The 13,737-nt window shown below is 38.5% G+C and overlaps 1 protein-coding gene across 19 annotated transcripts in view; it reads right to left on the bottom strand.

Moving 5' to 3' along the window:
* Nucleotides 1-13,737, bottom strand: part of LOC127933906 (myocyte-specific enhancer factor 2A-like) — an 86,246-nt gene that overhangs the window by 49,195 nt on the left and 23,314 nt on the right. For all 19 annotated transcript variants that reach the window (XM_052531015.1, XM_052531019.1, XM_052531016.1 and 16 more), the window contains one exon: nt 8,138-8,358. In XM_052531015.1, the coding sequence (XP_052386975.1) occupies nt 8,138-8,191 (54 nt within the window). In that variant the 5' untranslated portion in view covers nt 8,192-8,358. The remainder of the gene's footprint in view (nt 1-8,137; nt 8,359-13,737) is intronic.

Raw genomic sequence — 13,737 nt, 5'->3', positions numbered from 1 at the left:
CTGGGACTGAGCCAGTGTGACCTTGTAATTAGACTGATTTCTATGCATTTATCTCTCACCCTCATTCACGACATGAACTTCACCTGTGATAACTGGCCCTTTTATATTCTGTTCAAAGTCAGCTATCAAAGCAATTAAGGCAAAACAAGCTAGAAAAAAAAAACTGTCTGTACTTTCAAAGAAAGTGCTCTGATAAAAGTGATTCCATAATCCAGCAAGATTCCTATAAGGACTAAAGAATTTTAAAGCAACTAAGGCACGTTCATGAAGCAAAAGCTGTTATTAAATGTATGTAACTTAAAGGTGTCATATAATGTGACTGAGATTTTTAGTTTTTCTTTGGAGTGTTACAAGCTCATTCAAACACGCCCCCACGTCTACGTCACTGTGTGGAAATATTTGCGTAATGTTTACGCAAAGAAAGAAGGTGCGGTTTCAGTAACCACAGTTAGTGTTGAAGCAGCCATGTCAGGGAGGACATTATTCACTTTAGTCTTTAAATTTATTTTCAAAAATGAAACTCGCAATTATGGAAAGGGACGTTATATTTCCGTAAGTGCTTGCAGTGTTTGACCAATCACAATACACTGGGTCAGATGACCAATCAGAGCAGACTGCGCTTGTCAGAAGGAGGGACTTTGTAGAAAACTACGTATTTGAGAGAGGTGGGGCATAGAGAACCTACAATAATGTATATTATTTGAAAAAATTTTATTTATTTTTTTTACCTTAGAGCATCTCAACGTATTCTGTTACACAAAATACACACAATAATGATCTTTAAAAAAGCATCATATGACCCCTTTAATTATTCTGAGGTCTCCGATAGATTTTGGAAAAATGTCAAAGCATAATTGTTTTCACACAGAATGTGCCTATAACAAGCTTGGTGAAATATAAAATACATACTTTTATAATCATAATTAAACAATGAATTACACTGAAATATAGTTGATTTATAAAAACAATTAAACCAAGGATGTTTGACAAAATGTTGATTATGATTTATAAACAAATAATCTATTTCTAATATGAAAATATATTGAAATAAATAAATAAGCAGCTCACTAGATTTTGGAAAAGAGCTATATTTTGGTTTCTTGGACGAATAATGAGGCCAACAGGCCTGACAGGAAATAAAGGATATAAATATCATCTGCAATACTAAGATTATTCATTCTGTGTTGTTGATGTTCCGCCTCGATGGTGAATAACTGAAGGGAGGAGGGTGGAGTTTTCATTGTTCAGAGCATTTCATTGTTGTTGTCATCAAACATGAATTACAGACAGAAAACCACCCACTCTATTTCCCCTTACAAACCTATAGTTGTACTCTAATTTAGTTAAACCAAAAACAAAACTGCCTTTTTTTGCTTCAAATAATCCACTTTAGCTGAAATTACAGCCTATCAATTAAGGTCATCCAATATTATAAAGGTCTACGTTAAGTGAATGCAATTTTTAAAAAAATCAATAAACAGCTTGAATATTCGATCTTTGCATGTGGGTGAGAATAAGACGCCCCTTTTTCAAAGAGACCAATTTTCAGCTAAGGCTGAACAGTAAAGTATAACTAACTAACTTTTGATTGGTCAACCAAAGATCAAACTGTGCCATTATCAGTTTTTCCTCAGTTCCGCATAGAAGGAATAATATTCCTCTGCTGTATGGATTTTTTAAGTGTTTATTACAAATACATTTCTTCTTTTTCTCAACAAAAGACCAGACTAACGAATGGCTTGACACAAACGGTACCAGGCAGAGCCTAGACAGTAAATAAATTCATCTACAGTTAAAATGGCATCAGTTGGATTTGTAAGGGTATGACGGCTTCCGTGCCTGGGTCACCAAGTAAGTTCTAAAGAAATCATAAAACGAATCAAGATGCAAGTTATTAAATTTGTTGTAAATTAAATATTTTTAAATAATAATACAAAAAATAAAAGAATAACATATTGATTTGTGTATATTATAAGCATATGTATCCTAACGTTCATGCAAGATCTGTCATTCTGACAACCAGAGCAAAACAGAGATTTTAAAACGCATACATACACTTCTTTTATACTGTAGGCTTTGAGTTATATTAAAATTTATTATAAATTGATGTCTCAAAACGGCACGCTTGTGCACTTTAACTGCTGTGAACTTGCATGAACATACACAGGACTGCATTGTGATGGCCACGATTTTGGCTTAATAATAAATTAAATTTTTTTGTAAAATCATCTGACACTGAAAGTCACCATTCTCTGCACTGAACAGGTAAACTAACATTTTTACTTATTTTTTTGTGTTCTAAAAAAGAAGGTATAATGCGGCTTAAGGACACATCTAGGTGATCAGCTGTCCTAGTTCACTTTTATCATTTGGGGTAAATAAACTAAGCAGATTAAAGCAATCATTTGCTAATGATTGTGATGTTTGCATATGTTTTTTAAACAGATTTCTTGAACTGATATTAAGAAAATATTTTTTTTAAATCCTTTGTGGCATGTGCAGGAATGTCCATCATGCAGCTTTGCGACACAGATTGTGTGATCTGGTCAGCTACATAAAACAGGCAGTGTGCCAAAAATTTGACTAACATGTAAAGTGTGAACAGGTTTGTGTCGAGCCATTCATTATAGTCTTGTAGTTTCATGAAAAGGAGAAGAAATGTTTTGAAATAAACGCTATAAGAATCCTTACAACCAGAGCAGCGGAGGACTATTATTCTGCTGCGTGGAACTGAGGAAGAACTGATGACAGTTTGATCTTTGGTTGATGAATCAGCAGAATGGAGATTAAATATTCAAGCTGTTTATTAATTTCAACCTCTGAAAGCAAAAACAAAAACTCAAGGCGAATCTTTGTTTTTCAATTATTTTGAAAAAATAAAATAAAAGAGAAAACGGCACTATTTTCTATGGTTTTTTTTATTTATATTAAATCAAAATTCAAATGAAGGAATGACACAAGGATTAAACACCATCTCTTTTTTGTTCACTCTAGTTTCTAAACCCTGTTTTCCTCATTAAAGAATAATGGTGTTCTCTCAGAACCTTTTAGGAGACACAGAAGAAGAGGAGTCTGAATGGAAGGATGTACATCACTTTTTTTCCTGCTAAAAAAAAAGAGGGATGAAAAACGGAGAAAGCAAGGCTCGGCACTCCTGAACATGTGACATGCGGAAGCAAAAGTAAGCCAAAGCAAGGGCGGGTGACACTCCACCCAGCAGTGAAATCATCAAACTTTTAATGACTTGGGTAATTACCCCTAGTGAGCCTGCTTAATGGCGTACAGCGGACGTCGTTAGGCACAGAGGTCCAAACGCACACACTGGCACACAAACGCAGCTGTGAGAGAGGATGTCGACTGTATGGAAACAAAGCCAAAAGGTATCTAATGAAATGGCGTGCGACAATTTTTCTCTCTCGGCTTAACAAGGAGTTTTCCTGTGCGTGCTTTTGCAGAACTCTTCCCTTGAGTCTTTACTATAGCGTTCATGATAATACTTTCCATCCTCTGTGAATCAAAGAGCTGTCACAACACAAGAGCACACAGAGCTACAATGGAGTGATGCTGTTTTCACACTGACAGGCAGCACTCATTAGGGTCCTTTTGAGACCATCACCGTAATTACAAGTTTTATACTAGGGGAGTAATTCAAAAGCATGTTGCTACCACTATCACACACTCTGCAAATGATACAGGTGTACGACATCTTCATGACAAATAATTACAGGCTTGAAGAGCCATAGGGGAAATCAGAGCTTGTACTGAGTGGACGACGGACAGGTGGAGAGCGAGAGGGAGGGGGGTTCAGGATCATTCTGTCCTCCTGCGCTATTATGGCATTCGTTCCCCTTACACAGCTTTGCAATTAGCATGTCAGCCTGAGCTGTTCATTGAGGCTCACCAAATCCTCTCCTCTTCTTCCTCTCCTTTCGCTGTCATGCCATCCTCCTCCTACAGGCCACACTTAAGGGGCTTTTGGTGGAAAGCTCCAGAAGGACAGGGCTGCAGCTCCATATTTCATAAAGTATGAGTATGCAGCCGAGTAAGAACCGAGACGCTCGGTCTTCATTCTCATAAAATAATGCATTCATATCTCTTTCTTCCACTGATGGGACTCAATCAATGATTGAATCAACATCTGTTGTGTGTTCAGACTTTTTCCTGGTGAATTTCCTGGCAAAATCAATCAAAGAGCAAGATCCGACGCTCACCGAGATCTTCCAAACCCCTCGGGGGTGAATAATATTGCAGGATACGTGTACAATGAATATCCGGCGGATTGCCTCTGAACCCACTGTTTTGACAGATACTGCATTTGCGGACCTCTCGACCCCCGCTACGCTCTCCTAAATAAATCGTGATAGGTCAACAGGCTTTCCAGAGCCCTTCTCATAATGATACGAGACACCCCTGCTGAAGCCTGTGCTGCGTGCAGTACCGCCACTGTATTTAATTAGGCCACTTAAGGCATTCTCTCATTCTAATGCAATGAATAAAGATAGCTCCCGGCACAGCCGTGCAGATTAGGATTTTAATTGTCTTCTTTCAGCGGGCCCAGTATGCTAATGGCCATCTCCCCAGGGTGAGGAGAGCACCCTAGAGCGAGCAAGAGACTGGGTTTATGCTAGTGAGGGGGAAGAACTTTTTGCAAATGCACGCAAAAGCTCTAATAAAGGGCTTACATCTTTGTTCGTTTGTCTCCAAAAACTCTCTGCTGAGCAAGTCGACCTCACTCACAGCCGAGCCTGCGCGCCACTGATAACCGCTTTCTCCAATGAGTGCTGTGAAATTTGGATTCTGACGGACAAAATTAATTATTAATTACAGTGCGGTGTATTGTCTCTTGTGCTTACGTGTGTATGGCAGAAAAAAAGAAAAGAAGGCGGTATTGTGATACGTTTAAAGTTGTGAGCCACACTGAGAAACTGAATTCTAAAGGTGCCACCCAAAAATGATTTATTCCCCCTCGTGTCATTCCAAACATGTATGAATTTTTTTCTTCCATGGAACACAAAATATATTCTAACACTGTGTACTAAACAGACGTGATTCAGTGTCGCAAAATCCAATAAAAAGTAACTTTTCCATGATAATCAAGATTTTGTATCATAATCTGCCATGATGGCGGTTCATAATGAGAAACAGTTTCTATTTCTTCTGCGTTGCTGGAATAACAACATACAAACTAAATTTGGGTAAAAGATCCCACTAAGATTGGATACACTGAACTAAAAAAAACAGCCAGTCATAAAGTGATTTTACATTAACTTCTGAATTCTCTTCTTTTTCTTGAATCTTTCTCCCCTCTCTTGCTTTTTATTTTTTCAGGGTTTTTTATTTTTTTGCTGATGTTGGAAGCTGGGCCAGGTAGTGCAGATGCTGATGTTTCTAGTAGACATCTTCTCTTTGCCTGGCTTCCTATTTGGATCCCACCCAGGACCTGGTGTTATGCTGATAATTGGCCTGTCCTGTAAATTCGAGTTTCTCACTTGGCTGAACTGCTACCTCCACAGTAACTGTCAGAGAGGTGGGAGGAGAGCTGGGGGCCAGGAGGGAGGAGGGCACGGGCTGTTATGTTATCACCCTCAGGAGAGTGAGCAAAACCTCAATTAGCTTTCCGTGAGCACGGCAAGAAAGTTATTTCAACGACGAGACAGTGCAAATTATATTTTGAGCGGGTGTGAATGGGTGCAAGTCTAGCTGGAGAAATGCAGACTAACGCATACTTTATTTCATGATCAAATCCTTAAAAATGACAAATGGAGTGACATCCCCTTTTTAAACAAAATCCCTTTTTTGACATTAGACATGCCATGTATGTTTGAGCGGCACTATATGTGCCTCACATCTGTTTTATTTGTGTGTTATCCCTTCTCTGTAATGACTGTCCAGACAGGACTATGTTATGTTATTTATATTTAGCGTAAGTAGACAAGGGTGAATTCCAGTCTGTCTCTGTCACTGGCCAGATCATTGGACGGGAAAATAGAGAGAAGCAGAAAGAGGAAGTTGGCGAGAGAAAAGGGGACAGCACGTCCCACTGTCCCTCCGTGTAATGAGAGGGTGCCGTGGTGCAGTGGCTGCTCCTAATTACTACCAAGCAGCTGCAACCACAGAGAGCAATGGACCCTGCCCGGACCCAGCACAAACCCAATAGTGTGGAGAGAGTGGGCGATGGGGGTGTTAGGGGGTTAGGGAGGTCATAGTTGCCCCATTTCACCCCAGTCACCCCTTGCTCCATGCCGCTGCCACACTGACTGGCTCGCACCAGCTCTGTCTGCCTCATCAGCTTGTCCGGACAGAAATTGCAGGGTGGTGTGTGGGAGCTACGTCTGTAAATATGGCTGGAAATGTGTCCCAATCCCTTTTTTATGGCTTTTGCCGTGTGTGTTTCCAGGAATGCTGGGACAACATGTTTAGCCAATGAACAGATGGCCCAAACTAAGCAATAATCAAATGGGTCTTTCAGGCCTGTTGTGTTTGCTCACACAGGGATTCAAGTTCTATTGAATCTATCACACAAAACATTTCTTAAATAACATACAGTACTATTCAAAAGTGAGGTCTGTAAGAAGGCTCTATTTGATTAAAAATCCAGTTTTTAAAACAGTAATAGTGTGAAATATGATTACAATGTGAAATAAATGTAAAATGTAATTTATTACTGTAATGGCAAAGCTGAATTTTGAGAAATCATTCTAATATTCTGATTTGCCGCTCAAGAAACATTTCTCATTGTTATAAATGTAGGAAATGGTTGTGCTGCTTAACATTTTTCTTGGTCTCTTACTGATTGACGTAGTTTAAAAAAATTCTGATTTTCCTACACTCTGATGAGTTGACTGAATTATGGCTCTGTCTTGGGCTGCGTTTCAAATATTCCAAATAACTTATGCACCAATATTAAAATCCAGGCTGGTATGGCTGATTATGTTGTTCTTATTTAAATGTAAAATATTTTATCTAAATAAATCAAACACTTAAAAACACAGATTTTAAAACATCCAAGTGAATTTATGAATACAAATATTCTATTTTACGCTATGAAAAAATTAATATTAATTTTGATTATTGCATTTACCATATATTTGATGATAAAAATTATCAGTGTTATAAAATTATTAATATTATTAAAGAATTAATCTTATCTGTTGAACTTTGAATTGACTTTCCTAAGAATGTCAGTGTTAGATGACACCAGAAGTAATTTAAATGTAAAAAAAAAAAAAAGAAGATATAAAAAAATATTTCTGTAATATCAATCAGTCACCAATTTGTTAGTGATATATTGAGCATCCCTAATTCAAAATGTACCTATGATGTAAAAAAATGCTTTTGAGCTCGCATCTCACTAGGTCCGAAACACAAGATTACTTTGGAAATTCAAAGAGGGATGCATAGGCGGAGGGTGAACCGACTCCAGGGTAAGGCTAAAAGCAGCCAAATGTATTAAACATCATAAAACCGTCTTTTTAGGCCAGAACCAGACATGGGTGTCATGTAGGCAAAAAACATTTGTACTAAATTTGTATTTAACGTGATTACAATTAAATAAATATGCTGATTGATAAATCAATAATTATATAACATTTCCTTTCCATGGTTAATCAAGCGCCAATCATAGAAAGTGACATTATCACTAACACTGATCTATCGCGAGTTTAAGCACTCTCAAAAACAAAACTAAATACACTGTGAAATGTACTCACTGAAGCTTCATACACTGTGAAATGAATCTCTTACTTTCGTTGTATGCACATCTGTGCTGTGTTGTTTATAATGAGAGAATTCAGTCAGCGAATGCTCACGCACTCAACAAAACTGATGAATTTGAACAATGACACATCTAAACGCATCTGATTGGCCATTACATTGCTAAACTCAACATAAGTTTGTGTGATTGGTTAAAATGCACAACACTTTAAAAAACGCCTAAAATGAAATATGGTGCAACATGAGGAGACCTTAATTTAATCGACATTGTCTAATCATATTCACTTTTTTAGCAACAGACATAATAGTTTTAATTTGTTTGTGCAGGGGCATTTTATGTCCAATTTAGTGACTTTTTTTGCCTCAAGTCACCGTGGCCACACGCTCCGCCTATTGAAGGATGATGTGTAAAAAAACTGCTGACCTGTCGGTTCCTCTCATCCATGATCCGTGTGATCTGTATCTTCTTCCGTCCCATCTTGGCGTCCTGCTTGGTCTCTCTGACACTCCGAGAATATCAGAAAAACGCGAGAGTTTGTCTGCCTTCACTCCCCTAGCACATTGTACTCCACTCTCTCTTCTCGAGTCTTTCTCTCACACTCTTTTTCTTTCTGCGTCTTTTTCTTCAGGTGTCCACACCACGATCTGTGAATCAGAATGAGAGAAGGAAAGAGAAAAAGAAAGAAGGAAGATTACAGAGACAGAAAGAGAGAAAACGCATTAGAAATGTGCAAAACTCAAAAGAGGAGGTCTGATGCAGATGAAAGTGACTAAATGCGAAGTGTTCCACTGCCTTACACATGCAGGAAGGATATAAGACCGAGACCCACAATGATTTCTTATCTTCACACCTGCTTCTCTTCAACACCTGGAGATCGGCCCACTCACATTTATTATTAGTCTCAAAAACTAAAACACTGGCTAGTAGACTGGTAATTGTGATGCTAATCCCCACTGTTTTTATATTTAGATTACCACTGTTGATTTCTAAAACTTTTAATAACGTTGCAATTGCCTAAATTCACATTTAGTTTAGTGTTTATTGTAATTTTGTTATCAGGCTTAAGAAAATAACTATTAGCTTCTTGGTACTGGCCAGAACTCAAACACTTCTCTTTACGTACCCTACAAAAACATCTACTCAATCCTATCTGTCAAATGCTCATACAGAACTTTTTCTCAAGCATTGACTACCTAAAACTATCTTTAATAGGCATCACAATGGCATCCCATGGCTGACTAACAGCTATGTGACAGACAGTTAACAGAATGAAAGTAAGCAGACTAATAAGCAGAGACGAAAAGCATGTGGATGCTTCCTGCTGACTTCAGGCTTAAAGAGAAGCAAGCCTTAGCAGATAAGCCAATATGACACCAATGAGCGGGTCATAAAGTCATCTGTCTGGTTTCAGAATGCACATGGTGCATAATGTCTCTTCAGTCATCTCGCCCTGTTTTCTTTCCTCGTTTCCCTCCTTCCCACGTATCTCTCTGTCTGCATCTCTCTCTGACACAACCTAGGACACAAGCACAAACACCCTGGCTCTGCACAGCGTCTCAGGAGACAGCAAGCAGGCCTCATTTTCCCTCTCATAACCCCGGCTGCTGCCAGCTCTCACTCCTAAAATGATTAAGAGTACACCCAGTCCCGGGCTGACATTAGTTGAAATCCTCTGGGCCAGATGAGGCAATTCACATGTGAGAGAGAGCGTGGAAGCCAAGTCAAGCAGGTTCAGAGCACAGTTTGCCCCCGGGGGAGCCCACAAGTCGCTCCCTCTCCCACTTCTGTCTCTTTCTCCCCTTGCTAACCTGCCCACAAAGAGCCGGCTACCTCTCAGAGGAAGCATTCATCATCTCCGTCCAGCATGGACACAGATGAACACGTAAATAGAAAATGCCTATGTAACCACATCTCACATCTGAGAGACGCTGAGGGAGAGCAGATACCGTCTCCTCCAGAGGAGCCGAAAGAGCGCAATGCACTTTGTAGCCGCACAATGCCAGCAAAAAGATGTGGAAGTTGATGACCAGGAGGCTGTGAGTGACCCACAGGAAATAAACACTATAATTACTGACTGAACCGAAACGGGTGTTTAGGTGTCTGCAGGTCTCTATTAGGAGTGAGATCACGCTGTCTGTCCACAGAAGGAAACTTTGACAGCGGGCAGGCAAAATCAGACATTTCCCTATACCGCATCACGCCAGGCCTCTGAGTCCAACACTGTTCTTTCTCAGTCACCATATCCCCCCAGCAGGAAGGGAAAACAGTCAGCTCTCCGTCCGACGCTCATCCTCACGGCATGTGCATATTGTTTGTTATGAGTGCCGGGCACATTCAAACTTTCACGATGAAAATGTGTTTAGAAAACCTATACAACAATGGACGTTTTCCAGGGTGATTTGAATAAGGTGAAAGAATGCAGAGGGGATTGACAGACGGATTTTTCATTTATTATTTATGATATTATTATTATTAATTTAATCATTTAATTTTAAAAATATACACTATTGTTCAAAATCCGGGAATATTTTCAAATGTCATTTATTTATGTGATGGCAAAGCTGAAATTTCAGCAGCCATAACTCTTATCTTCAGCGTCACACGATCCTTCAGAAATCATTCTAATATGCTAATTTTGTGATCATTAAAAAAATTTAAAAAAAATTCAATACTGAAAAACCTTCACGGTGGAAATGTGTTTACAAAACCTACAACAATGATGATTTGTGTTGGGTTGAAACTATGCTGAGTGGATCGGCTGCAAATGCATCACAATCTATTCACAGTCGATGAACAACTTTAAACTTGAGATATTGAAAACGAACAGTTTATTTGTTCACTTTTTAATCAGTTAAACTGAAATGAAAACACTTGGATTAACCATCCAGGGCTTATGAGCTCCTTGATTAAAAATGTACATGGTTAAAGTTGCAGGCTTGATCTGTGTTTGTGTTTGTGTGCATAACAATGCTGTTCTGCTTATTCAAACACAGCACAACATAATTACATGTATCCAGGCTTGGAGCTCTAAATCATATTTGTGAGCTGTCATGCTCGTCTCAGAGACTGCGGGTCCAGAAGCATAATGCATTGTGTCATGACATTTCTGTCAACTTAACAGAAATAGACAAGCTACGGTCCTGCAGCGCAGGCAGGATGACTGAAGCTCTGAAAGACACGCCAGAACGGGACTCTATTACCTCACGAGTGTGTTTTGTTGATCGTGAGTCTCTGTTTATTTCTCTGAAACATTCTGGCACACTGGTGGAGAGCTGGTGTCTCGTACAGAGATACAGGAAAATGGATGTCGTCTGGCCCTGTTTCATAAGGCCTGGTTTAACTCAGGCTGTCCGTGAGCCTAGACATTTGTTTAGACTATAATGTTAATTTATACAGAACATGTGCAATTACAGAATTTATTCAAATCAATTATAGACAGAAGTAAATCAAAAATATGGTGTTGGCATATGGTGTTTTTTTTTTTTTTCTTTTTTTTTTTTAAGAAGAAGAAAAAGTTGTTTCTTATGGTCACCAAGGCTGAATTGAACAGAAATGCAGTGGATATTTAGCATGTCTTTTTTAGTCTGGTGTATTCTAGTTCATTATAAACACTAGTTCTCTGATTATCTCACTCTACTGACTGTGTTGATGATATATTGTACATGGCTTATCTGCTACAGTTATATTCAACTGAAGAGAGCTATATGAGTGTATCTGATAAAAACTCTGTTTGTTTTACACATTTACAGATTATTACATTAAATGAGAATGTGCAGTGTGCACGTGTAAATAACCTCTTCTTCTACCAATCCTACAGATTCTAGCTTTTGTGACAAGCAGGGAGTTTCTTTATGGTCTTTATAAAGAAAAAAGTGCCAAGAGCATGATCATTTAATGCTGTCAATCACAATGCTAATGATATATAAACGGCTGCTTAAATCTCATTCCAATGACAATGCTTCTGGCATCCCTCCTCTTCCCTCACTTCACCTTTATTTCCTGTAATTAATCTGGTCCAGAAGAGTGTATTTCAAGATGAGTCAAGTCAAGTTCAATTCTTTCATCATGTACTCATCCTATATGTCTTGCAAAGGAATAATGTTGAGGTTCAAACAACTGTTGGACCCTATTGCTCTCATTGTATTTACAAAAATATCTTAAAATAGCTTGTATTTAATTCAATATATTTTGTTGCACAGAAAAACACATCAATTCATTTGTTAATAATAAATGTAGGCTGATATTTAGTATATCTCCAAATAAATTCACTTGCGACATAAACTGATTAATTTAGACAAAACAGTGTACTAATATGTGAATTTTAATATCACTTTATCAGTACCGGCCAGTATTTTCATATAAGTCCATTCCTATTAAAGACTACATTAAACTTACATGAAATTGCCTTTCTTGCAGTCACAATTTGTGACTGTGGTCAGTGTGGTTTATCACTGTTTACCTCAGATCAACATTAAAGATACTGTATGTAGTAACCTTGCAGTTTAATTCAAAAGCAGAAGTCACATCAAAAACGCAATAAGCTAAAAAAAAAAAAAAAAACACTTATCTGAGCTGGGTTTATAGAAAAGTAGTGTGGAAGCACTGTGGCTTGAAGGCTGTGGATGGGATCCAAAAAGGGCCTGTTGGATCACACCAGCGCTCCAGGACATGGGCAGCAGTTCGAAACCACTGCTGATTACATCAGCTCTCCTGAATATTACACACTCTTTCACGGCATGCTATCAAGCCAAAAATGAACGGCAGAGAATGTAAAACTAAGTGAACATTAAGATAACTGACATGTGATGTAATTTGTGGCAACAGTACAGTTCTTGAGTAAAACATGCAATAATATATTTGCAAAAATGCATTCCAATTGTGCTCTCTTGATGCGGCGCACCTGGTCAAAAGGTTATCTTTGATTTAAACCAGTCCAGCATTTTTGAAAGCTGCTTACCAAACATTTGCAGTCACAATGATCAATAAGCAGGGAATATGTCTCTACAGGAGCAACTGCTAAGGCCTGACATGAAAATCAATAAGAGTACATGACCCGCAGAATTTGCAGAGCAAAGCCGATCTCTAGTGAGACATGTCCATGTGCTCACTGCGCTGACCCTGACCTCGTTACACATGGGTCGTTCACTTGCTCACGAACGAACACAGGTGCACATACAGGGCAAACACACACTGAGAAAATTTCTCATCTAACGTAATATAGGTTACGTTTCCATGTGAGATATTAAACATGCATTTATCTCACACAGCTCAAGATGTGAAGAGGAGAGGCCGCACCTGACATGCCGACACTCCCTTGTCTTATAAACAAGTTAACTCCCATGTCCTTCATACTGCTCGGGAGGATTGTGTTTTGTAAGTGAGACGATCCCATGATGAGAGGGTCTATATGAATGTAAACGACTGTGTTGTGCATGCGTGTGCAAGTGGGCGTGAGCGTAAGTGAGAAAAACAAGCCGTGTGTTAGTGATAGGCGTCTCACTCTCTCTCCCTTCGGAACGTGCCAATGTGAGAGTGGGAGGTCTGGTACTGGGGTCAGGCCTTTTCACACTCAATAAAACATGCCCTACTCTCACTGTAATTACCGCACACATCACACACTGCGTTCCCTCATCTGCCCACCAAACCATTACTACCTCACTTTCATACAAACCTATCATTTTGGATAGTGCTCCTCTAATCCCTTATCTGTATAAACTGGGGTTTCCTGAACTATAATGAAAACATATCGAGAATATGAGTGACATCAGGCTACAAAGAAACTTCCAAGTACTATATATTTATAGAGCTCATAAAGTGTGAAAGTATTTTCCATAAAAAATAATAATAATAAAATGTTTACACAATAAACCAAGGCATAAAAGCATTTAAAAACTATCAAGTATTAAAAGAATATATTTTTTCTGTCAAATAGAAAAATTATTCCAAAAAGAAAACTATTTTCACTTTGTGTTTATTTTTTATCATTATTAAAAAAGAAAACACTGACCATGCATAAATTGACT

This window comes from Carassius gibelio, chromosome A18 (genome assembly GCF_023724105.1).
Source record: "Carassius gibelio isolate Cgi1373 ecotype wild population from Czech Republic chromosome A18, carGib1.2-hapl.c, whole genome shotgun sequence".
Classification (NCBI taxonomy): Eukaryota; Metazoa; Chordata; class Actinopteri; order Cypriniformes; family Cyprinidae; genus Carassius; species Carassius gibelio.
This window is presented reverse-complemented; position numbering and strand designations above follow the sequence as displayed.